Below are 27232 nucleotides of genomic sequence, written 5' to 3' on the forward strand. Positions count from 1 at the left end.
ATCTTTCCTGCTTTCCCTTTGGATGGATGGTACTCAAGGGTGCATCTTTGTACATGCGCCCAAAAGTGCGCGATCTCTTGGGGTGTGTACCACGAATGAGTGAGGAATTGCTGGAGCTCCATTTTGCATCATGCTCACTACTGTTATCATGCCTGGATATTGCCATTGTGAGGACCACGAGACAGGTCTCCTCGTTTCACTTTCGTGTCCCCAGTCCCTCGTGCAGCGGAGCAGTTCGTCAAAGGCCTGTGGGCAATTTGTATTTCCTTTGCATTGTTGATTATATTTTTTTGCCCTTCTCCTGTTGATTATAGAAGCATTTATATGTTTGAATATGAATTCTTCTTTTGCACTTCACAGTATATAATAGTCTTGCCTGTGGCTTTTCGCTTCACTTTTGAATGGTATTTCATATTATATTGAAATACAAAATTGTAATGGAATCAGATACCAATCTTTCCCATTATGATTTGTTTATGTCTTCAGAATTTTTTTTTTTTTACTGATGTTCTGCAGTGTTTTCTTTAAAAACCTTGCAGTTTCATGTTCTGTATTTAGCCCTTCAGTGTACTTGGACTCAATTTTTTGCAAGGCATGAGGAAAGAAAACAGTGTTATTCAATTCTTTTGCTTAAGTTGAACTGGATTTTCAGATTATCCTTTGTGGAAGCATCATTGATTGAATGGTCTGAGATTTCCCCGGGGATCTGTAACGCCACCACGAATGTACAGCAAGTCCCTTTAACGGCTGAGGACCTTAGCTACGTCATTCTAGTTCATTGGTCCATTTGTCCGTCTCTGCATAAACAACTTCACTTTTGTTAAAAACTGATTTCACTTTATGTCTTGATATCCATCAGGTGAATCCTTCCACTTTTCCTCCTTTTCAGAAGTGTCTTGGTTGCTTTTGGCAGGTTACTGTCGTGCATGAATTTTGGAATCAGTTTGGGAGACAGTATGCAAAACCCCATTGGATTTTCAGACAATGCATTAGACTTAATTAATTTAGAAAAATTGACATATTATTATAGTATCTTTTATAACTTTTGGTCTACTGCTAGAATTTTTCCAGGCACATTGTCCTTTTGCTTGCTGTCATGAATGGCTTTTTTTTTTATTACTATTCATTTGATTTTTTTACTGGCTATGGCCAGTATAATGGAATACCACTGATTTTGCATGTTTATTTCCAGCTGCCTTGCTAAGCAGTGTGTCTCCAGAACAGTTTGTGTAAGATATGGATGACCCGACTCTTGAAGGTTTGGTAAAACTAGCTTGTAAAACCATCTGGGGCTGGTGCTGTTCCAGTTTGTCTTCTGTTGACTATGAATTTATTTCCTTGAATGTTTGTTCATTTAGTCATGGTTACCACTTCTGTTTGAGACAATTTGGGTAATGTATGTATGTTTACGGAATTATCTGTTTTAGCTGTGCTTTCAAATGAACTGTCAGAGTGTTCTCTTACGTCAAACTTATTGAATTGTTCCACCATTAGGTATTCACTCTATTTTTGTTCTGTAATTTGCTAGAAGGTACATCATAATATTATGAGACTGAGGATCTGTCAGTTTCTCTGTGTGTGTGTGTGTGTGTGTGTGTGTGTGTGTGTGTGTGTGTGAAGCATGCAGGGTGTTCAGGTTCGGGACTGTTGGAGCTTGCTGGTCTTAACTCTCTTTATCCCTAGCCAGTCATTTTGTTTTAAAGCCTTTTCTTGTCTGAGTCTCATGTTTATTTGTTTCCTTATGCAGGTTGTGATTTTTCATCGTGCATTAATTTTCAGTGGTGGTCGTTACTTCTGTGGGATTTCTGTAATCCTTAGAGTGAAGTACTTCCTTCCATCTAGCTATTTATTAGGGTCTACCCAGTGTTCTAGGATTTTTGCAAGTCCTAGGGTATTTATATATCACTGTCTTTATCTCCCCACTAGAAAGTAAGGATTTTTTAGGGACACCTGGGTGGCTCAGTGATTGAGCGTTATGTCTTCGGCTCAGGGCGTGATTCTGGAGTCCCAGGATTGAGTCCTGCATCGGATTCCCCGCAGGGAGCCTGCTTCTCCCTCTGCCTCTGTCTCTGTCTCTTATGAATAAATAAATAAATAAAATCTTTTTTAAAAAGTAAGGATATTAAAAATCACTTTTATTCACTTCTGTATCCCCAGCACCTAAAACGGTGCCCGGTACATGTAGCTGTCCCTGGATATTCAAGAAATGAACAAATGTCACATTAATTTCTCAGCCTGTACCATATAGAGTTGTATAATTGTGCAGCATCCCTACATGTGCCCCTGGCTTGGTGGAGCACAGGTCTCCGCTCTTTCCTTCCTTGACCAGAGCCCTGGGCAGGGACCAGTCAGGTCTGCACCTCCTCTCTTTCAATGAACTAAGTGTGTCTGGTTACGTTTCTGCAGACCCAGCATCCGACTGAGACCAGGCATTATAGGACAGTCACAGACCCCGATGTTCCCTTCTCTTGACCCCATGGCTGTGTTCTGCTCCACGTGGGCTCCAGATGTTCTCTGGGCTGGTCAGCTCTGCCTTTGTGTCCCAGTTGGGTTTTTGGCATCTGGAGATTTCCTTTTGAGTTTGGCTGTGTAATTATTTTTACTATATTTTGTCTGACATCTGAGAAGGATCCATCTTGTTGCTGGACTTGGAAGTTGATTCTCATTTCTAGCTTTCTGATTGATTGTTGAACAAAAGTTCACTTTTGATTTGAAAAGAGTTGGAGTAAAATTCTCTGGGTCATTTTTTTATATCTGAAAATATTTCCAATTGTTGGAAATGGTCTCCCTCTCATTCATTTATTCCTCGTTTTGCTTCATTGTTGAGGATTCTTACCATGGCTTTGCCATTGGCAGCTGATACTTATATGATGTTAGACTCCATCCTGGAGACGTGTCCACATTTCCTAACATTGTGTTTATAATTCAGATTAACATTTTGAGCATGTCCCTGGACAGAGAACTGTATTAAATGTCATACTGTCACCTATATGCATTGATTCTTATTCTAAAAGGTAAGGATGTTGGAATGGCTGGGGTTTATGTTCACTTGACTTCTTTGTTTCTGTCCTCTTTCCTTATTTTCCATGGTTCTTTTCCCCCTGCCTTATTCTGTGAGTGTAAAACCAGAATAATTTAGTTGCAAATGAATGTGTCCCTTGTAAAGATCTACATCAGGGACAAATTTACTGAATGTCCACCGAGGAAATGAGGGAGCTGGCTGATTTTTTTCATTAATATTTGTTTATTTATTTAACTCCCATCTGTCTTTTACCCTTAGAAATTTTGCTATTAGTTTTTTGTTTTAATTCTGCTCCTTGGGGTGCTTGGGTGGCTCAGTTGGTTGAGCATCTGACTTTGGCTCAGGTCATGATTCCAGGTTCCTGGGATCAGTTCCCAGGTTAAGCTTTCTGCTCAGTGGGGAGTCCGCTGCTCCCTCTCCCTCTGCCCCTTCCCTGTTTGTGTTCTTTCTCTCATTCTCGCTCTCCCAAATAAATAAAATATTAAAAAAACAAACTCTCCTTTCTGCAGAATTTGTAGTCATCATCGTTAGCATGCCTGCCCTTTTAGTAGGTCAAATACCTTTTATTTGGTTCCAGTATCAAGCCTTTGCTTCATTATCACCCCAAACAGAATACACTAAAAACTGACCTTCAAGGGAGGGGGACATGTAGCTCTTTAGCAAACAGCATGGGTAAGAAGATGGGTTAAAAGTGTCTTTGCCTTCCTGCCTATGAGCCTGTAGGCAGCTTCGTTCATGAATGGAATTGGGGATTGTTGGGGACCCTTGCTCAGGAAGGGGCAGGCTGGTTCCCGGGGCTGCATCTGCCCCCTTGATCCTGTGGTCTTCTTTCCTCACCTGGGCAGTGGGGATGAGCCTCCTACTTAACTACAAGATGGCAGAGAGGATCACCTGAGGCAATGCCCTCTGGTGCTTCTCCTTAGTGAGCATCCACAGACCTCAGTAGGAGCCTGGAGAGAGACCCCTTTTCAGTAAGACCCACCTTTACTGGGCTGTGAACAAGTCCAGTAAAGCTGCTCTAATCATTCATAAGATTCTGTGAGACAGGATCAAGAACCTGTTCTTACAATGTGGTTTCTTTGGGGTCTTCTTGTCATGAAGACATGATCACATCATTTCTTCCTTTCAAAGAGCCATTGAACTAAAAGCTAAATAAGCTTGCTCTTAAGACCCGAAGTCCACATCTCACACTGGATGTAGATGTGCTCCAAAGTGGACATCTCCTTATGGGGCTGCATGTTCTTCAGTCAGCGTGGTGGGTGTCTTCTGAACTTTCTTTCCAATTCCTCCAATGTCTGCCTCTGTCCTGGAGCCACAGGTAGCACACAGTGTGTGTGTGTGTGTGTGTCCCCTTCTCAGTACCTGCTGGAGCAGGTGACATCAGCCAAACCTGTGCCTGTTTCATCCTTATCTTACTGTCAGGGAATGAGAGTCTGGCAACCTGGAGACTCCTAGGGAAAAGTTACTAAATTAAATGCATTTCCTTGTTTGAGAAAGTGTTACTTCTTTTTAGAACTTCCATTTATTTTGTTAAAGACTTTTTTAAAAAAAGATTTTATTTATTAATTTGAGAGAGGGGGAGAGGGCATGAGCAGAGGGGAGGGTCAGAGGCAGAGGGAAAAGCAGACTCCCTGCCGAGCAGGGAGCCCAACGTGGGGATCAATCCCAAGAGCCTGAAATCATGACCTGAGACCAAAGCAGATGCGTAACCAACTGAGCCCCGGGTGCCCCTTAAAGAGTATATTTTAATCATAGGTTTAATATGTGCTCATTATTTAAAATTTTGAAAAAAAAGGAGAGAAGTTTCCTATCCTGAAGAAACTACTTTTGGTGTACATTCTTTCAGATTTCTGTTTCCCAGAATATGTAACTTTGTGTATTGATTTAATTACTTTATATGCACCAATTTGCCACTTCCATGCCAAGGTGTCTCCTCCTTTCAATGACTGGGAAGTTTCATGATTGTAGGTAAATAGTTGATTTAAACACGTCTTCGTTATTTGTATTGTTCTCAGCTGCTTTGATGCACAAAATGTTTGCACAGCATCCTGTTACTTCTCTAGGATGCTCCCTAATGCAGTTACTGATCTGTCCTCACTCCAGCTCACTCTTCCCAGCCCTGCAGGACCCCCCTTGCTCTTTCCAGAACATTCCAGACATGCTCCTGGAATCCCACCGTTGTCTGCCCCTCCCCTTGGCAGGTTTTCCCCCCAGAGGCCACCAGGCTTGCTTCCTCCTTCTTCGGATTTTCAGCTTTTCATCAAGACCTTCATCCCTCTCTGCCCCTTCTCTCCTTCTCCCCCTGATGCTCTGATTACCTGACGTGTTATATTTGTGCGCTGTGTCTCCTCTCACTGAAGTGTAAGCGTCCCTGGGCGCTGGTTTTCGTTAGTTTTATTCACTTCTGGTGCTAGAACCGGAACGGTGCCTGGCACAGAGCACCACTTAGTAAGTGCTTTTAAGTGATTGAATACGCGGATGAACCAACGGCTGAAGTGGAGAGTTGACACCTTCCTGAAAGATTTTCACCCATTGCCCGGTTGACACCTGCAATGGCTTTTTGAACTGTATGCCAACCAGAAACGCATAAAGGCACCCGCTTCCCGACAGTATTTGCAGTGGTGGATTCTTATTATTGTCTTTCATTTTGCTGATCAAGTAGATGGCAAAGATGGTATTTTTGGCTAATGTTATTTTATTTTTTAAAAGATTTTATTTATTTATTCATGATAGTCACAGAGAGAGAGAGAGAGAGAGAGGCAGAGACACAGGCAGAGGGAGAAGCAGGCTCCACGCAGGGAGCCCGACGTGGGATTCGATCCCGGGTCTCCAGGATCGTGCCCTGGGCCAAAGGCAGGCACCAAACTGCTGCACCACCCAGGGATCCCGCTAATGTTATTTTAGAAGATTGTACAGTTTTTTTTTCATATTCACTCAGCACAGAAGAGCAGCTCTTACTCTGTGTGTCTCTTTTATTAGAGAGGGATGTCCTTTTAAAAACCCTTCCCTCCATCCTATTATGATTATCTCAGGGTTGTCATGGTTTACTTCCTGGTGCAAAGGGCATGAGACCACCATGATTATCTAGTGGGGAGAGGTGGTCTTGATTCACTTCCTGGTGCAAAGGGCATGGGACCACCATGATTATCTAGGAGGTTGTCATGGTTCACTTCCTGGTACAAAGGGCATGAGACCACCATGATTATCTAGTGGGGAGAGGTGGTCATGATTCACTTCCTGGTGCAAAGGTCGGGATCCGGGGTCGTGATTCACTTCCTGGTGCTGAGGAGAGCCCTAACTGTCCTTTAGAAACTGAACAAACCAGGATTCTGTTGGCAGGTGGGAAGCTGAAGGTTGGCTCTCAGGAGGCGGTCACGGTGCATCCCAGGTGCTGAATTAGCTCTTGTTTGATTGATCACTGCCTTATCTCTTAAAATGGAGCCATGTTGTTATACTTTCAGATAATTTTTATTGAAATAATTCGTGACCAAAACTTGAAAAATACAAAGAGATCAAAAAAAAAAAAAAAAATCCGCGAGTCCCACCATCCAGATAACTATGTTGATATTTACCATTCCTAGGTTTTCCTTACACTCCCTCTGGTCTTTTCCTTTGCATACTTTTATGTGAATTTGATAATTCTGCATATGCTGTGCCAGGGCAATCTTTCCATCTACATTTATAGCAAAAATGTTTTCATATATATGTGTATATGTACATATATTTGCAAACTATGTGCAATTTCATGCCCACGTGGTTTTCTGTGGACCTTGGATAAGTTTCATATCCTTTCCAATTCTGGGATGTCAAGTGGTCCATGTCCCCAGAATCACCAATAAGAACACGTAGGACACTTTTTTCAGGTTTTTTAGGATTGTTGTGAAATTGTTGTGTCAGAGTTCGTGAACACTTTTACTCTCCCATCGTTTTCTAAAAGAATGGTCCGCTGGTACTACCCGTAGTAATGTCTGCGAGTGGGGCTGTTTTGTGCCAATTAATTTGTATCATCAGGAAACGGGTCATCGACCTGTTCTCTTTTGGACGTGTAACAGTTGGAACCTCATTCAGAATAAACACTAATAAAAGCTTAAATAACTCCAGTGGCCATGGTTCAACGGTCCCCTGTGGCAGCTTGTTGCAGATTTTAATAGCACAAGGGGTTTTGATTTCCTTTTATTTTCTTTTCCCCCTTCTACTATTTTCCTCCCTCCTGGGTTTAAAACATGTTTTCCTAGCTCCAGTTAAGCCTCAGTACTTCTTGTTCTGTCTTTGTTGATTAATGAGTATAATTGACCCCTGTTGTCTCTATTATACAAGCCACAGCAATTTGTTTTTATGTAGCAGTTATATTCTGAGCTGTCACAAAACCGCCTCACAAAAAGCGAGCTCATTATCAGCCTGAAGGAAAAGAATTTTAAGTGATGAAGTGAATAAAGGTCCCTAAGAAGAGGAGGAGGAGGAGGAGGAGGAGGAGGAGGAGGAGGAGTCGTCGTCGTCTAAGCTGTTGGAAATGTTCAAGGAAACGAAGAGCTCTAGGGGCAAAATCACCCATTGTTGCTTAGGTACCCGGCGAGACTCGGTTATATCTAGGAATTATTAGATTAAAAAGGGCTCCCCATAGAGAGGGTCTTGAAGACTGGATGTAGAAGGATTGAATGTAGGTCCAAGAAACCACAGAGCATGACATTTGATGGAGTGGGTTGAAGCCCATGGGAAGTTCATGGTTATAAACATGATTATAGAACGCCCAGCTAAATGCCTCTGTAGGGAGAGCGGAGGTGACTTCTACGTTGGAAAGTTTCATCTTACCATCAAGCACACCCACATTTCCACGGTATTTCAGAAAATGGCCGTTATTCATTTATGTTGTTTTTTTTTTTTCCTCCCCTACTTTCCCTCTTCCCTCATGATCTCAATGACATTTTCATCAGCTCACAAAAGTAACGAAGCAGCTTTGGTCCAGGGAAGAGACGTTGGAAGGGAATGAGATCCTGGCTTGAGCGAAGTCAGTCTGCCACAAACCTTAAATGAATGGGGTCCTTCTGTTGCAGAATTCATCTTGTCTTCAGTGATTTTTATGGAGAGCTCTTGGAGGAAGTGTCCTGTTGCATAACCTCTCTTTATCAACCTTGCCACACTTTTTCTCATAGGAGGAGAGGAAGGAATTAACCACAAAAGGAAGGGGAAAAAATCCTAAGTAGCCACAGTAAAATAATTAATAAATGGTGGCTCCGAATTATGAAAGGCAGCATCTAGAGGTGACTTAAAAGATCTTCTCTTTATTTTGTGAATAAGGGAGGTCAGGCACAGAAAATTCCATTTGCTTTCACCTTGTTTCTCCCAGTTCCTGGTAGAGCTGGCTCTCAAATCCCGAGTGTCTTCCTTTCATAGGTTAGGTAGCTCCTCAGCAGTTTGAGCTGTCTTTTGGGCAAATTCTTCTGTTCTCACACATTCATGTAAATATTTGACCTAAAACAGCTCCAGAGAAACCATTCTCAAAGTGGAGGGTTATAGTAATTGTAAAGAAACTTGAATTATCTTATTTAAACCGTATCTTGTTTTTAAGTGTTCAGAAGAAAGTTGATTTAGTTCCTTGCAGAAACCTCTGATGCAAGAGCCATGTGGCTCTGGAGAGAGTGGCAGGGGCAGGTGGAAAAGCTTTGAGAATCTCTCTGAAACTCTCTACAAAGAGTAGAGCATCCCCAAACTATAAGACTTTTTATCTCCTTGTTGGAAAGAAATGAGGAGTTGTCAACCTTTATAGAATGGCAGGGATGTCTTAGGAAGAAAGGGGGGCATTTCTGCCACTGACGGTCAGCAGGGTATGAGAAGCCTAAGGGTCAGTGTCTGGGCTGGAGGAGGACAGGTACCTCTTGGTTAACTTACCTCCACTTGGTTAACCCCATCTTCTAAAAAAAAAAACTGGGCAAATTGAGCTTCCTCAATGAAAAGAGTACTAGTTCATACTTGGACGTACAAATGGAAGTAGGCACTTGGTGTCTTGACTTTCTTCAGTGAAGAATTTCTGGAGTCACTATAGCTGTGGGATTTAGTCACCACAAGTCTCTGTGTTACGTGAGTTTGTAGGTGTAGAATTTACGATGGTAGGAGGAAGAGAAAATAGGATACGGCTCAAAAACATACTTAAGAACTCCCTTGTGGATTTTTCCCCCCTACACTAAAACCCATCAAGAGAGAACACTCAATGGGCAGGCCAGGTGGCTCAGCAGTTTAGCACCGCCCTCAGCCCAGAGTGTGATCCTGGAGACCTGGGATCGAGTCCCATGTCGGGCTTCCTGTATGGAGCCCGCTTCTCCCTCTGCCTGTGTCTCTGCCTCTCTCTCTCTCTCTCTCTCCCTCATGAATAAATAAATAAAATCTTAAAGAGAGAGAGAGAATACTCAAGTGTAGAATATGGTGAAATTTTATAGTTTCAGTTTATCCTAATTGGGATCACACTCTGCTTTCCTCGCCATCCTCTGTGGCACATGCAGGAAATGCCGATGACACTCCTGTGAAGAGGTGTTTTGCCATCCAGGGGAAACCCTACCCCCAGTCTCTGCTCACTGTATGATTTAGAACTGTTCAGTCTTCCCATGACCTTCCCAAGACCTTCTCCTGTGTCTTGTCATGGCGGGCATGACGGATCTACTCTAATTTTGCCCCTCCTGCCGAATGAAAGGGATGATGGAAGGAAAAAACCCACTTTGTAAAGATCTGGATTTCATTAAGTTCAGTGTGTGGTAATAGATGGTTCTCGAACCCCTACCTCTGTGTGCCCCTAGAGCCTCACTTGGAGTGGAGGGGGGCCTCCCTTGGATTCGCATTTTTCCTTCCTCCTCTGTAGTGCAACTGGAAGGCAGGGCTGCTGCTGCTTTTCATGCCTTTCGAGGCTTTCTCACTAAACCCTTGACTCCTTGTATGCTATTTGCTCTGCCTTCTGTTATCCTTTAAAAAACCATCCCCCTGAGGTGGTGCTTTCTAATAAAGTCTCATGGTTTTCCTCAAAGATATTGAGAAGCAAGGTCATGTGAACTGAGGATTTCCATGGAGGGAGGTGTTCCTGTATATTTCTGAAAAATGCATTGTGGGGACGTGTTGCGTATATTTTCATGTCTAAGCTGCTCTCCCCCAAAGCACATCTACCTGCTGACATGGGCCGATGGGGGTGAGCTCCACCCTGCACCTGGTGTCAGGCCCCACGCTCTGATAATGATGGTATACCTCAACTAGTTAGTACTCTCCATCTTCCCACATACTCCTCAGAAAATCGGACATGTGGTCCAGAGTAGGAGAGGACTTCCCCTTTGGGGCCCTATCCTTGGACCTCTTATTATTTTAATTAGTGACACACTCTAAAGCTGTTCATTTGGTCTGAGCTTTAGCTTGACTAACGTCTGTGTTTTGTCCTGTACAGGTTACTCTGGCCAGGACTTCGACTGGGCAGATTATCACAAGCAGAATGGGACAGAGGAAGCACCTCCCTTCTGCTTCAGAAACGTAAGAAGCTTGGCTCTTGCTACTCCCTTTAATCCTAGACATTGTTCACCATGAATTTTGTAGTTGCTTTCTGTTCATGAGCAAGATTAGAGTGCTCCCATGTTTCACAGCATCACAATGGTTTTGTGGTTTTTGCAAAGCCCTCTTTCGGGTTGTGTGTCAGGGTGACTCTGGGCCATAGTCACAGATCCACTACTGAATGTACAGTGGCTCAGTGGAGGCTCCTTTCTCACTTACGGAATGGTCCAGTGTGTTCCGGATGAGCGCGTGCTTCTTATGGTGAGCCTCCACCCTGGGTGGCCTCTGGCTTCATCATCTGAATCTAGTGTGCAGGTAAGGAAAGGGATGAAGGAGAGGATGGTCTTTTTTTTAAATTTTTTATTTATTTATGATAGTCATAGAGAGAGAGAGAGAGAGGCAGAGACACAGGCAGAGGGAGAAGCAGGCTCCATGCACCGGGAGCCCGACGTGGGATTCGATCCCGGGTCTCCAGGATCGCGCCCTGGGCCAAAGGCAGGCGCTAAACTGCTGCGCCACCCAGGGTTCCCATGGAGAGGATGGTCTTCCTTGTTGGCCCCGTAGCTGATAATGACGCGTTACTCCATTCACCCTCCACTAGTGAGAACCAGTCCCTCGGCTGCACCTGCTGCGAATGAGGCTGGGAAAAGTACCCCAGCTAGGTGACTGTTCACAGCCGTGATTCCATACTCCTGAGAAGGGAGGACACATTTGGGAGGCCACCTGTGCCACCATGACATAGGCACTTGCTGCGTGGAGTATAATGTCAATGAGCCCCTTGATAGGAGATTCTCTGCGCTTGCGGTATGTTCTTAATATATGATCATAAATGTCTTTTCTTGGATTGCTTCATTAAGATGCTAGGCTAAGAGTTCTCTGCTGTGCTTACTGTAAGCCACTTCCTTGTTCAAATAGAGCTGTTGGCGTGATGGCACATAAAATAGTGGCATGCAGATCTGTGTGTGTGTGTTCACACGTGTGTATTTGTTTCGTTATAGGAGCTGATTGTATAAAGTAGCTTATAAATTATTCATTTAAACCTTATCAACACTAGGAACTATGAAAAGGGATACAGATTATAATTTCTGTTTTAAGAATGAGCCGTAAGTATATAGCCAATTGTGTTGAACGTGCATTTAGTTATGAAAGTTCTTTATGCAAAAAAAACAAAAACAAAAACAAAACAAAAAAAGACTCAGTCCTCTAAGTGGGGACTGCAGATACTACCGTGCAGAATGCTCCCAAATCAAAGACTTCTTCTGGACCTAGGCTCCTAGAGCTGCTGATTCCTTGCCACCCCACATATAATTTGTACTGCGGGGCTAAGGGCATACGAGAACGAAGAGGCAGAGGGGTTGGCTTCATAGAGAAGCTCAATCCTGAGCAAAAGTCAGAGGTGGATTTTGAAGAATGAAGTACGTCGATCACCAGGTCAGCTCGTACGCAAACATGCAGAAACACATCGGCGGTAGAGGTGGAAGTCAGGGCTCCTGAAATGATTGAAGGGACTTTCTAGTGGCTGACACTGCATTTGCACAAAGGGGGGGTTCTCCTGCAGCATCGAAAGATCTGTGTGGTGAGTTGAGGTGGTGTGACGGGGAGCCTGTGTAGGCATGCCACCATGAGGTTAGCCTTGGGTTAGCTCCCAGGGCTTATCAGGTCCCAGTGCATCTTACTAAACTAAACCTTTTACTGTAGTGACATCACTTGCCACAGAGTCCTGGCCTCGTTTCCATTAGTTTAGGATCATGGAAATACTTATCACATCCCCAAACTCCTGTGAAGTTGTGCTTTGTACCCAAAAAAAAGAAATATTTCTTCCCTGCCTCTTCAGCCTTGGGAAGGAGGAAAATCCTGATGTGTCCACTAGTTCTGTACGGAGGGAGTTGTTTCTTCTATGAACACAGTTCCACTGCAGCTTCTTTTTATCTGTCCCCTGCTCCTGTTCAGCCAGTAGCCGACCAAGTGGAATTTAATAGTGGAGCAAGTAGCCACATCCCCAGGTGGCCTCTGAGCTTTCAGGATTTAGCTACCAAGATTAAATCTCTTTTAATGAATATGCTGGTGTATTCATTAGGAATGCACTTGTTACAAATATGCCCGCTTTGTTTCTGGCTCCCCGTTTATTTAATCGACAGGATTGTTATCTGCCTGTTGGCGTATGCATTGCATTACCGGGTACTTTGCTGAATTTTGTTAGCTTGCTACAAGTGCTCCTTAATGGAATGCTTATTATGAATTCATTTTTTAATCACACATCTTGTGTGTACTAGAGGAGAGGTAGTGTGGAAGTGAATGCATGGAAGACATTTCCCTGGGGATGTTTAACAATCAGAGGCAGCTCTGGAATGGATTGACACAGGCAAATGCTTAGTAAAATAAACTCACAGGTAACAGTTTTGCTATTGATCTTTATAAATTACCCTCAAGCAGTGAGTTGAAACGAAAATAGGTTATGTGGTTGTAGCTTTTCCTTATTAAGTAGGATAAAATACATTTTAACTTACTTAGAGGCTTTTCAGGCAGCCTATCAAGTTGTATTATCAAAAAGAAGCTCAATACATAATATTCATGGATGAGGCAGGATGACTTGCAGAAAAATAGTCCACCTAGAATTTCCGTGGTTCCCATTTCCAAAGAAACATAAAGGAAAAGAGCAAATTGCTTTCTTAACATACACTGGATAATTTTGTTCTGGTTACATAAAAATATAATTGCATTTGCAACTTAACATATATAAAAAGATACGTGAATGTGAATAACCTTGGTTTCCTCCCATGGATCACGTAAAGATATGATCTCTATTATTTACAGAAACCTGTTAATCTCATTTTATATATTTTAAAATAGATGCATATAGTATTGTAATGTCTGGTTAAAATTTATAGCAGTGGATGATTTAGGAAATTTTTACATGTTTATTTAAAAATAATGCTTGGAGGGAGTTTTTTTTCTTTTTTCTTTTTTTTTTTTTTTTTTTTTTTATTGGTGTTCAATTTACTAACATACAGAATAACACCCAGTGCCCGTCACCCATTCACTCCCACCCCCCGCCCTCCTCCCCTTCTACCACCCCTAGTTCGTTTCCCAGAGTTAGCAGTCTTTATGTTCTGTCTCCCTTTCTGATATTTCCCACACATTTCTTCTCCCTTCCCTTATTTTCCCTTTCACTATTATTTATATTCCCCAAATGAATGAGAACATATAATGTTTGTCCTTCTCCGACTGACTTACTTCACTCAGCATAATACCCTCCAGTTCCATCCACGTTGAAGCAAATGGTGGGTATTTGTCATTTCTAATAGCTGAGTAATATTCCATTGTATACATAAACCACATCTTCTTTATCCATTTATCTTTCGTTGGACACCGAGGCTCCTTCCACAGTTTGGCTATTGGAGGGAGTTTTGCTTTGAATATTGGCTGAGCTCATACTGAGTTGACCCCCTGGCAGATAGCAACTATAGACTCTGCACAGGACAGGGTACCAAAACAACTACCTGAGGAGTGTGGAAAATGAACAAAAGTGAGCAGATCTAGAGGGGAGCAGGTGCTTGGAAGGAACACTGTGGAGTGATTGTGTGATTTTTTTTTCAAACTTCTTGACAGTTGACGATGTATGAGATGACAAAACCAGTAATGTAAAAATCACACTCTTTCTGGCCCAATGAACCTGATAACAGAATTTGAGCAATCACAACTGTGGGAAAGTGAGAGGAGTCTCAGGGAAAAGCCAGGAGATGGAACCACAAATCCTATGTATAAACTTGGTCTGAATCTTTGGCTGATCCTCAGATTGTGTATTTTCCCTGCAAACTTACAGCAGCCTGGTTAAGGACAAAAGACTGAAGTGGGGTTTGAGCTCCTTCTCAACATACAGACTGTGTAGTTCGAATCCAACCAAGTTAGTTCCTTGCTAAAACAGAAAGCCAACACTCTTAGGAAGAATATAACACAGTCCAGGGTCTCTACCATGTAACACTTAAAACATCTAGACTTCAGTGTTGCTCATCACATAAAGAAATAGGAAAATCTGACTCATTCTCAGTAGAAAAGCTAATCAGCAGAGACCAAACCCAACATGACCCAGATGTTGGAATTAGCAGACACGTATCTTAAAGTATCCATTTGGGGTACCTGGGTGGCTCACTCTGGTAAACGTCAGGCTCTTAATTTCCACTCAGGTCATGATCTCAGGGGTCCTGGGATTAATCCTTGTGTCAGGCTTCACTTTGTTTAGTGGGGAGACTGTTTGTGGATTCTCTCCCTCTGTCCCCACCCCAAATAAATAAATAAGTTTTTTTTTTTTTTAATTTAAGCAAATTTGGTGCAAAGCAGTGATTCCCAAAGTGTGGTCCTCAGGCCAGCAGCTTTAGCATCACTTGGGAACCTGCTGGAAATACAAATTCTGTGGCCTTACCTCAAATCAAAAGAATCACAAACTTTGGGTAAGGCCTAGCAGTCCATTTTTAAAAGGTTCTCCAGGTGATTCAGGTATACCCTGAAGTTTGAGAAGGAAACTATGAACGAGAAGGTAGGAAGTGCCAGAGAAGTAGAAAGTGTAAAAAGAAATTCTAGGACTGAGAAATGCAATACCTGAAATAAAGGAATTCATTGGTAGGGCTTCCTAGCAGAATGAAGGTAGCAGGGGATAGTTCATGACTTTGAGGATAGAAATGACCCTATCTGAAGAAACAAAGAGAAAAGGAAGATTGCATGTGGGGATTGAGAAGGAATCTTAGGGATCTGAGGGACAATATCATGTGTAATTGGAGACCCAGAAGAAATGGCAACAGAGACTGTGGAAGAAAATGTATACAAAGAAACAATGGCCAAAATTTACCAAAGTAGCTGAAAGTACTGATGAGCAGGATGGTCTGTGGGCCCTAAGTAGCATAAACACAAAGAAACCAAACAAACTGCTGATAACCAAACATAAAGAGAAAAATCTTGAAAGCATCCAGAGAAATAAATGATACATCCCAAAGAGAGGAACAACAATTTTTTGGAAGATTTCATTTATTCTTGAGAGACAGAGAGAGAGAGAGAGGCAGAGACACAGGCAGAGGAAGAAGCAAACCCCCTGCAGGGGAGCCGATGCAAGATCCCGGGACCCCAACCTTAGTTGAAGGCTGAGCCACCCGGTGCCCCTGGAACAATTTGAATGAAGCAAACTTCACATCAGAGACCAGGGACACCAGAAAACAGTAAGTCAATGTTTGTAGCAGCACACTGAAGGGAAGAAACCACAATCCTGTATGCACCAAAGCTAATAATACTTCCTGAGTGAAGAGAGAAACACTTTGCCAAGGAACATAGGCAACTGACAAAGAAACATGAAAAAATGCTCGACATCATTAACAATAGGGAAAATGCAAGTTAAAACCAGGGTTCAGGAGCAGCCCCAGTGGCTTAGTGGTTTAGTGCCGCCTTCAGCCCAGGGCGTCATCCTGGAGACCCGGGATCGAGTCCCACGTCCAGCTCCCTGCATGGAGCCTGCCCCCCCCACTCTGTCTCTGTATCTCATGAATAAATAAATAAAATCTTTAAAAAAAAAAAAAAAGACAGGGCTCGGGAGCAGTGGACACCTATTAGAATGGTTAAAATTTGAAATAATGCTAATACCAAAGTGCTGTTGGGGATGTTTAGCCACTGGACCACTGCACACTGCTGATGGGAATGCAAAATGATATATGGAAACCAATTTGGTTTCCAAGGAAGTTAAAAGTACATTTACCATGTGGTCCAGCAATTCCATTTCTAGAGAAATGAAAGCTGGTTATAGGCTGCATTGTATTCCTCACAATTCATACGATGGAAATCCTAACCTGGAATACCTCACAATGTGACTATATTTGGGGTTAGTTTTCAAAGAGAGAGTTAAGGAAACATGAGGCCATATGGGTGGGTCTTAATCCAGTAGGACTGATATCCTATGAGAAGTCGTAATTAGGACCCAGGCCGCGTGCATGGAGCAAAGGACGTTTGGAGACGGAGAGAGAAAGCGGCTGTGTACAAGCCAAGGAGAGAGTCCTCAGAAGAAACCGGCCCTGCTGACACCTTGATCTGAGATTTCCAGCTTCTGGAATTGCAAGACAAATATTTGTTGTTAGAGCCACCCAGTGTGGTGTATTTTGTTATGGCATCCCAAGCAGACTAATCTACTCTGTTCACACAAAACCTTGTGCTTGGGTGTTTATGGCAGCTTTATTCACAATGACCAGGGATTGGAAACAGCTTGCATGTCCTTCAGTGGGTAAGTGGATGGACTGTGGCACATCTATAGGAAGTACTCAGCAGTAAGATAAAATGAACTGGCCATTTGTGCAGTAGCACGGATGAACCCTAAGTGCATTTTGCTTCTGTGGAGTAATCGAGATCACACAGTGTATGGATCCATTTATGTGATCTTATGGGGAAGGCAAAACTCTAGAAGTAGAAGACAGGTCTGTGGTCCAAGAGTTGGGAGTCTGGAAGGGATTGATTACCAAAGGGCAGCGCAGAGGTTTTTTGAAGGTGAAGGGACTGCTGTGCGTGTTGATTGAGGTTATGGCCACATGACTGTATGCATGTATAGGGAACAGGGCACCAAGGCAAGTGAATATTCTCACGTGTAAATTTTTAAAAAGTGCATTTAGAAAGTAAATGAAAGTAAACCCAAAGCCATAAATGTAAAATAAAGACAATCTCAGAGAAAGCTGTGGGAATTCGCCACCAGCAGACCTGCACTAGAATCACAGTGGTAACGAATGTGCTTCAGGCTGAAGAAAATGATGCCAGACGGAGACTCAGGCCCTGTCCTCGCCCCCGCAAATATGCCCAGGTGTGGTGCGAGTGAGGAATCTAGGGAAGGAAGAAGAAATGATTTGTACCTCAGTGACTGCGTAGAAGTTAGGGCACCTGCGGAACTGGGAAGAGAACGTATCTGTCCCCTCACTCAACAGATATTAGTAGGCACCTGCTGTGTGCCAGCAGAGCTCTAATGCTGGGATGTAAATGAAGAGGTCATGGTTCTTTTCTGTTGAATGGCAGGAAAGCCAGTTTGTCATATGGGCGAGGTCTGTGTGCCTGGGTGCATGTGCGTGTGCCCATGTGTGTGCCCACATGTGCGTGTTCCCCCTTCGCCAGCGGGCCGGCCTGTTGCTACATGCTACCCTGCTACACTGTCCACTGGCTCAGTGTCTGTTCTCTCTCTCTCTTCCAGACGTCATTCAGTCGGGGGTTCACCAAGAACATGAAACTTGAAGCTGTCAACCCCAGGAACCCAGGAGAGCTCTGCGTGGCCTCTGTTGTCAGTGTGAAGGGGAGGCTGCTGTGGCTTCACCTGGAAGGTACGCTCGGTTCTCGGCCATTCTGGAGAGGTTAGGGTCCATCTGGAGGTTTCACTTAATACTTCTCAGAAATAACCCCTTCCACTTCCCTTTCATTTAAACAGATCTTGAATTATTCAGCGTTCTTAAGTAAGTGCAACTAATCAAATATAAATTTGTTCGGAGGCTCTCATCTTAACTAATAATTTCATGAAATGAGATACTGGTGTGATAATTATGTTTGAAACACAGTGGTCTTTTTACAACTTTGATTATAAAAGCTAATGTCACAATTAAATTAAAAGGAGTCACTAAAACTGGTATTTGAGGTCTTAGTTATTATGAGGATTAAATTATATATTTGCATTTTAATGTGAATAATAGTCTTTACTTTAGTTTCTTCCATAGATGTTTACTTTTACCTTGAAATAGTCATTGGAGATGACTTTCTCCCCAAATATATAATACACAAGATTTGTTTGTTGAATGATGCTTAAACTGTTCTTTATAGCTACGTTTTTTTTATGATTGTGCAGATAATTCACAGAACATTATACTTCGTAAGTGAAACCATGATCAGATTTTAGATTGAGATAGAACACTATATATTTTTTATATGTTACATTTTCAGTGAGAAGGAATTAAGTCTGGATCTGGAAGGTTTTCCCATTTTTCTGTGATCTAAATTTTTGGGGTTTGTTTCTTATTTTCACAAAATTCATTAATTATTTTAAATGTGTATGGAAAAACAAGACTGGTTATGAGTAGTAAAATAGCGTTAGCTCTCTTGGCCCATATTTTAACCATCATGGCATGCTCCTACCCCCATTGGAATGGAAAGTTTGGAAGGTTACAGAAGTGGTGCTAATCTCGTCATCCTCTCTCTTGAGAAAAGTCTAAGAAGTATCAAAAATTCTGGGGCTGACGATCTCATAAATGTTACAGTCCAAGTGGGTGGGAAGGGTAGAGAACAGTGATTATAAGTGAGCGTCACCCGTGTCATGAATTCCTAGAAAAATAACTTAAAATGTTACTGGGGTTGAGGATTTCAAAATCAACGTGAAATAAAAGGAAATTTTCAAAAAGTTGATTGCTTGGGGGGGGGGGGGGTTCAAATAGAATGGCCTCTAGCGGGAATTAACCCAAAGGTAGACACAGACATGATGGTGATATTTCTGCAGCCACGGGCATAGAGCGTGACCTTATTTTCATTACTACATGGAAAGTCAAGTCAGCTGCTCTTGGAAACACAAGATCCCTCCTGTGATTTCAATCCTTGCTTTAAACCTGCTGCCTAATAACTCTGCTAAGTTATATTGCAAGATCAGGGTCTTGCTTGGTGTTATTAACTTGAAAACAAAAATGGTAGATTTCAAAGCCCACGTTTCATCATTATGATTTAGCATATTACCAATGAGATTCTCTGGCAGTCATTATTTATTTAGCAGTTTGTTCTTCCAGAGTGCTTTGCAGCTGTTAATTACCTAACACAGACAACAGTGAGGGCATCCTGATTTTTACAGATGAAGAAACGAAGCTAGCTAAGCCGTGAAGATATGCCTGGGGTCAGTTTCCTTGTCCTTGACATCTTTGTTGGTTAATTCATCAGACCCTACAGCTTCCCAATTCTTAAAAAGAATGAGGAGTAGCAACCTTGAGTGTCTATTTAACATTTTTGACAGCCTTTTCTCCTTATGACTGTTTTGCTTTGGATATCAATTTCTATTTTTATAGCAAAGAAAAGTAAGGCAGCTCACATCAGCTCTTACTCTCCAGAGTGCTTTCTGATCCCATAGCAGTGAAATCAGTTACCAGAAAAAGAGTTTAGAAAATAGATTGTCCATTTTTTTCCAAACCTTCCATACTTAAAAAAATTTTTTATAAACAATTCGTTGCACTTTATCTACCTGGAATTCATGGTCAAAATCATGTGTTTGATCAAATAAAGTAAAATTCCATTTTGTCCTTTTGATCTTCCTTGAATTTTGGGGTTTTCAGGTTTTGTTCTGTTTTGGTCTCTTCTGAATATTACCTTTGAAAGTCACAGTGACCTTAGTGGCACTTCTCATTGTTTTGCACTTTTGCGGATATAGTGTTTTCTTGTCTTTAGTCAAGGGAGCAAATGCTAGAAATTCATCATGGTCACTCTGTGGCTGTTAAATTATTTTTATGATGCTGGTGATTCTGATTATAGACCATTTACTTGACACTGTAAATGTAGAAAGTACATCATAACAATTTATTAGTTATTTTTATGCATTAAATTGATTTGAAGTATTTTCAACACATGGCTAATTGACCACTTTTAGGTAATTAAAATGATCATTTTTTTTAAAATTTTTTATTTATTTATGATAGTCACAGAGAGAGAGAGAGGCAGAGACACAGGCAGAGGGAGAAGCAGGCTCCATGCACCGGGAGCCCGATGTGGGATTCGATCCCGGGTCTCCAGGATCGCGCCCTGGGCCAAAGGCAGGCGCTAAACCGCTGCGCCACCCAGGGATCCCCAAAATGATCATTTTTAATCTAAGAGTTCAATTCTCTTCAAGTCAGTTCTTTAAGTATCTATAAAAGAACTGATACTGAAGAGGGGGCAATGAATGAAATACATGAGATTAAGGTAGTATTATTTTAGATGCATATTTGAAAAGAATTACAAGCTCTCACAGGCCGCTGGCCATTAGCAGGTGGAATTTATGATGATGTTTTGTGTTTTAGAGAGGACGTTGTACTGCTTTTTCTCCTGTGTTAATACTCTGCTCGAAGTGATCATATCTACAATTATAAGCATTAGCCGTGGGATAGAAGTTGCTCTCGGTGGTAACATCTCTAGCATTGCAGCCCTGTGCTCGTGTATCTGCATTCCTACCCGCCAAGTCACTTTTCATGCCTTCCAGATCATTATCTCCAGGGACAGGTAGGGTGTGGGCCTTCCACCTGTCCTGAGGATGAGTCAGCTCCCTTCCTAAGAGTGTTTACATCTTTGCCTTCCTTGGCTTCTCTTATCCCCATTATTACTAATATTTTCTTCCTCGTATCTCTCTAGAAGAGATACAATAAGCACCATATTCCTGAATATATTTACTTTTAGTCTTTTTGCTGAGGCAGGAATTCCTTTTATACTATAAAAGGAATGGCAACCAGCAGGCTTCATTTCTGGAAAGTTACTTAGCTCTTTTAGGTGCTGCCACTACAGAAATTTGAAGAGAGCTCTGGAAGGGAACCCCCAAACCCGGTTTTGACATCGGGAGTGCTGTCACATGTGAAAACGGGTAGGGGACTCTCGGCTGGTGTTTTTGTGTTTTGAGCGTGGGGGGGCGGGAAATGATGCCCTAGAGGAGACGACCCAGAATCCTCAGGTCTGTGGAGAAGTACCAAAATATTTTTTAAAAAAGATATTTATTTATTTCTTTGAGAGAGAAAGTGAATGAGCAGGAGGGGCAGAGGGAGAGAGAGAATCTCAAGTAGACTTCCCGCTGAGTGGGAGCCTGACGCAGGGCTTGATTGCACAACCCTGGGATCACAACCTGATCAAAACCAAGAGTCAGATGCTTGACTCACTGCACCACCCAGGCTCCCTGAGAAGTATCAGAATCTTGAGAACAGGGAGCTTTACTCAAACCCAAATTAGGTTATTACCAACATCTCCTGATCTTTATTTTTTGCCACCCTCTGAAATGAAATCTAGAGAAAATAAAATCTTTCCACACTCAGTCCTGGAAAAACATACTGTGGAAGTGTTGCTTGGTCAGGCTGGGCCAGGTAGAGCTTCGGGCAGTAGGTTTCTCGAGCTCAGGAATGACATCGTGTCCCTGCGAGCTGCCCATCCCACACCGACAAGCAGAGAACTGCGGGCTGCATGTCGGTGCCCCAGGTCTCCGCAATGAGAGCCAGCGGGGACAGCTTGCAGACAGTTGAAGCCCGAACCTCATGTAGAATGTCGGCGGAGGTATTTAACCCCAAGTGCAGGGTCAGTTCGGGGATGGTCGTCAGCTCTCCTTTTCCCCTCTTGAGAAATGCATGTGCTTTGGAACTGTCCCATGACATTTCCTGATTTATCTGATTTTTCTCCTGGCTTCTTGGCTGTGGCGAGGTCGGCCTGCCTCTGTGGCTTTCCTGGTCTCCACTTGTTCTGAGTGTCATGTGGGTGTCCTGAGCTGGGTCACCTGGTTGTCAAGAGTGACCCTGGCAAGGTGCAGCTCCTTCACGTTGGGTGCATGGACTTTCACAGGAGCCCGTTTGCTGCTCCTGTGGATTCACCCTACATGGATGAATCTTTCTAGAGAGTGAACCCCCAGCCGCCTGCCTGGAGGGAGGCGTCGCCTGGCCGGGCAGCACCAGCAAGGGGATTCATAGTGTCCGTGCTTCTGAGCGAGACTTGGGATCAGCCTCCTGTTCTCAGGTCCAGCCCAGCCAACCTTTGCCTCTCACGGCTGCCAGTCTGTCCGCCCCACATCTGCATAGGGCCCAGAGGCTGAACTGGCTTGCTTCTCACCTTCCTTTTCTTCTCACTTTGTAGAGAGCTGATGAATGAATGCATGAGCCCATGAGCAAATGAATAAATGAATGAGATAAGATGCTAAGTAACGTTAACAGGGTTTCTCGCTGGAGCCCCTCATGGCAAAATTGCTTCCATGAGGCATAGGGACAAGGGCCCAAAGCCTCGGGCATGAAGACATCCTCCATGCAGGTCTAGGTCACCCTCGTATCAGATTCCTGGAGAATTCATTCTGTTTTGGACCAGGTGCTCGTACGACAACTGAGAATGTGCTGACTTTCCTAGAATGGCCCCAGTCCTACAATAGATGCCTACATTTGTGATGGGACCGACCCCTCTGAGAGTGTGAGGACAGCTGTTGACACTCAGCAAATGCACTTGCACACGTATATGATTTTTGATGCAATTTCAGACCATCCATGGACCCTCTCAGAACAAATCTTGGGTGGGCCTCCTTGGAATCCCTGCAGGAGGCATTCTCGGGAGATGGTAGTAGACGTTAGTAGTCCGCTGTGACTCCTTTGTTTTAAGTTAAATGATCATTTCAGTTCCTCCGCTGCATTGTCTAGTGGCTGCTGTTTTGGACAGCATAGGTACAGGATGATCTGTATAGAACCTGTGGATTCTGCGGCCCCCGCCCCCGACAGTGCATCTGTGTGTATCTTGAGTACCTCCTGAGTTTAAGACTGCTTTTCTTCTCTGTGGGGCTCTATAAGATATGTGTGATAGTGGCTTCTGCCTCCCAGGTGGCTGTGGAGCTGGGCGGAGGGAATTCGCATCTGTAAAGCTCATAGGAGGCAGGTGCTGGGGAGGAGGAGGAGGAGGCTGATGTGCGCCCCAGAAGGCAGCCCCTTCTCTCATCAGCTTGGCCTCCACCCAGGGTCTGGCTCCCTCAGAACAGAGCACTCACTGTGCCTGTAGACCCTGATCCTGTCCTTGGCGCCTCGAGCCCTGATGCGTGGCTCTGCTCCTGTGTGGGCCCAGGACAACGTTTGTACGAGGGTCTATGTGCTCGCTAAATGCCTGCTGAGCACAGAGGAGGAATAAATAAAACTTTGTGCTTCTGAATGAGAAAGTGATCGAAGATCCACCAGTCTGGGTGCCTGGGTGACTCAGTGGTTGAGCATCTGCCTTTGGCTCAGGCCGTGACCCCGGGGTCCTGGGATCGGGTCCCGTATTGGGCTCCCTGCATGGAGCCTGCTTCTCCCTCTGCCTGTGTCTCTGCCTCTCTCTCTGTGTCTCTCATGAATAAATAGATAAAATCTTTAAAAAAAATCCACCAATCCATTAGGAATTGCTATCTTGCCAACTGAATTTTGAGCCAGTGAGATATTTTCTATGTGTAAGCTAACATTCAAAAAGCTCTGGGGCCAGTTTTTTCCTACACTTGGTTCGGTTGCAGTAAACCACCCTCCACATGGTCATCTCTGGGCCTCCTTTGAAAATGCACCTTCCTGGAGCCACCACAGACCTGGTGCTTCTGAGGTCCAAGCAGGGTGTGGACATCTGCATTTTGAAGGCACCCTCCCCAGATGACTCTCCTGTGCGCTAGGGTTTGTCAAGGACTCTAAGGTCTAGCAGGTGTGGCGTGGCGGAAGGGAACCCCTGTTGGGGTGACCTCTCGTGGGTGGGACACCGGGTGCCCCTCAAAGCCTTTCTGTAATTTGTGCAAAAGTCGGGGTGAATGAGCTTTCTCAGAGACTTGCAAAAATCAAACAAGGAAAAATGCAAATGTGAAAGTAATTCTATTTCAAGCCAGTGTGGGTGGTTTTCGAATCTTTAGAAGGAGGTAGGGCCTGCCTGAGAATTTGGGAGAAGCTGCTTCAGTGGCCCGGGCATGGACGGCAGTGCCCCCCGAATGCTGGAGAGGGTGGTAGAAAGTGGGTGTTGTCTGTGGGCGCGGGCTTTGAACCCTCGCAAATCTGTGTGGTCCCCAGAGCTGATGCTCCATTGGACGGCTCCTCAGTGGCCAGCGACAGAAGTGGCCGGGCTGTCTCAGGCTAAATGTGAATCTGGGGGTGGGGGGCTGGGGGAGGGGCGCACCCCTGCAGAGGTTTTGCTGCGGGAAGCCACGCTGAGTTTGGGCTTGGGCGCTGCCCTCGTGACGGCCGTGACTTCGGACCGAGCCTGTTGTCACCTGCTGGCAGTGAGGGCAGAGCTGGCTCCTTCCCCTTCTGTGGGAGGCGGCGGCGGCCACCTCATGGTGGAGATTCTGCAGGAGGGCTGTGGGGCCGGGACAGGATGGGGACAGATGCTGACCAGCCCCAAGCAAACCAGAAACAGAAATAAGAGAAGGAAAGAAAAATGCCACCTGAAATGCCTGGAGGGTTAGAGGATCCAGGGTCATACGCTGGATCTGCCACTTGCTGCCCTTGGACCTTTCTCTGGGCCTCAGCTTCCTCATCTGTACAGTGGGGACGAGGCTAGCCCCTATCCCTTAGGGTTGTCGTAAGTACTAAACACTTGAGGATGTGTCAGACCTGAATTCCGTGCTTGTGGGTGTTTGCAGTCCTGTGAGTCTCTCTGTCTCTCTCCACACACATTTGATCCCATTTCTTTTGTTTTCCTCCAGATTGCCTGTTTCCTATCAAATCTTGATCTTGCCATCTGCAGTTTTGCCAGTCTTTTTGTTCCTTAGGAATTTGGCTCCACAGCTGACGAGGGACTTGACAGTCAGGTTTTATAGAAAGGCCTCTGCAGGTGGAAGGAGCCAGACACACGGCACCCGGGGCTCCAGCACCCAGTCCTGCTTGCTCCCGGATCACCCGCTCACTCTCTCCCCTTTGGCGCCTTTTCTGTCCATCCCACACTCGAGCCCGTCCCAGTTTGCTGTGACCTTTGACTTCTCATGAGGGTGCTGAGCGAGGTTAACTTGCTTCCTTAAATACCTCTTGCCTTTCTTCCCTTCCTGCCTTTTAACTGAGGTACAGGCCTCGTTCTGACTGTTCCCGGAGTCTCTGCCTTTAGGAGGGCGGGTGGAACTTCGTGGAAGGGACGAAGGATCCGTTGATCGGGTGACAGTCTCAGGATGTGGCAAATTGCAGAGCTTCTGTAAGGTTCCCAAGTGATTCTCAACAAATTTATATGCTTTGTGAGTATGGAGCATCCTGTCCTCTTAGCAGCAGAATGACTCATTGTAGTTTGGTGTTATTTCCTGTTTTGTTTTGTTTTGTTTTTAAGATTTTATTTATCTATTTGACAGAGAGATAGAACCAGAGAGCACAAGTCGGGGGAGAGCAGCAGAGGGAGAAGAAGAAGCTAACTCCTGCTAGGCAGGGAACCTGATTCAGGGCTCGATCTCACCAACTGAGCCCCTCAGGCACCCTGGTCTTATTTCCTGTTTTTTTTTTTTTTTTTTTTTTTAATTTATTTTTTATTGGTGTTCACTTTACTAACATACAGAATAACACCCAGTGCCCGTCACCCATTTCCTGTTAAGGTCACTTGGCCTTCATTGATCTGGCCTCTGTGGCAGCACAGTTCATGCAGAAGAATCCTTCCTTCTCGGGGCGTTTTGCATTGTGCGGTTATTGTGGTGATAGTGAGGTTAGGTTGTGATTGTAAATTAGTTGATTCATTTGCAAAAATACATGGAAGTATCCGTGGTCAGAGTCTCTCTCCAGCAGCTGCCCCCACCGCTCGGTGTCTCCACTCCTTTTCCAGCAGACGCCCACTGTGTGGGTATTTTGCACTTCCTTCCCGATTTGTCTTATGCACATATAAATATATGTTATTTCCCCCTTTTTAACCAGATGGTAGCATACTATATATACACAGTGTTCTGTACTCTGCTTTTCTTTGACTCAACATATAGGTCTTTACATGTAAGTATACAAAGAGGTTTCTCGTTCTTTTTTTATAGTGGCAGCATATCCCGCCATACAGCCTACTGTAATGTAGCTAAGGACCTCCCCTTAGATGGAGATTGGGACTTCCTGGTGGTTTTTGAAATGAAGGTGCTGGATGAGGATGAATGAGTAGAATCCATATTGACTGATGCACCAGAGAGAAGTCCAGGGTGAACATGGCCTTGTGTTATTCACAGAGGCTGCCTATAAAATGGTTACAACCGTTGCAGTAGTTACCTTAAGCTTTGCATAAGGAGTTTTGGAAATCCTAGAATCACCAAAGGAGCATCGCATCCACTTTTAATGGATTATTTTTTAACGTGGGTCCCTGGTCTTGGAAAATAATGAGTTGTTTTTTAAAAAAGATTATTCCGAGTCTAGCCAGATGTATCTGGAAGCATAAGGTTGATAAAGGGAAATAGGAGATTGGTACCCATCATTCAGAATAGGATTGGAAAAGCTTCAGGGTCAGGAAAATGTTCCTGGGTGATAAATAACCCACTTTTCCATCTGTTCCCATACCTTAATGGGCTAGATTAGGAAGCGCAGGGAAGTCAGGGTTATAACTTTCTTGAGGACCTAGTAGCTAACACATTGTAGCTCCTAAATATTTGTTTTGAATGCAGAGCATGACCAAAGAATTTTAAAGTATGGTGGGACACCTGGGTGTCTCAGTGGTTGAGCATCTGCCTTCGGCTCAGGGCCTGATCCTCGGGTCCTGGGATTGAGTCCCATATCGGGCTCCCTGTGAGGAGCCTGCTTTTCCCTCTGTGTCTCTGCCTCTCTCCCCCGCCCCCTCTCTCTGTGTGTCTTTCATGAATGAATAAATAAAATCTTTTTTTTCACTTATAAAATGAATAAATAAAATCTTTAAAAAATAAAGTATGGTAAAGATAGCCTTATAAATATATTACTATATACATTGTTGCGGAAGTGTATATATTAAAGCATTAACACCAAGTGATGTCTGAACCAGGAGAACAGTGGAACATGAAGGTCGTAATTCAGGAAGGAACAGGCTATAAAGCTCACCTTC

General features: G+C 43.9%; 1 protein-coding gene across 5 annotated transcripts in view; it reads left to right on the forward strand.

The window, feature by feature from the left end:
* The window catches only part of SFMBT2 (Scm like with four mbt domains 2), a 214950-nt gene that overhangs the window by 148758 nt on the left and 38960 nt on the right, over positions 1-27232 (forward strand). For all 5 annotated transcript variants that reach the window (XM_077897289.1, XM_077897285.1, XM_077897287.1 and 2 more), the window contains 2 exons: positions 10440-10522; positions 17745-17871. In XM_077897289.1, coding sequence (XP_077753415.1) covers positions 10440-10522; positions 17745-17871 — 210 coding nt within the window. The remainder of the gene's footprint in view (positions 1-10439; positions 10523-17744; positions 17872-27232) is intronic.

Source organism: Canis aureus, chromosome 5 (assembly GCF_053574225.1).
Source record: "Canis aureus isolate CA01 chromosome 5, VMU_Caureus_v.1.0, whole genome shotgun sequence".
Lineage (NCBI taxonomy): Eukaryota > Metazoa > Chordata > Mammalia > Carnivora > Canidae > Canis > Canis aureus.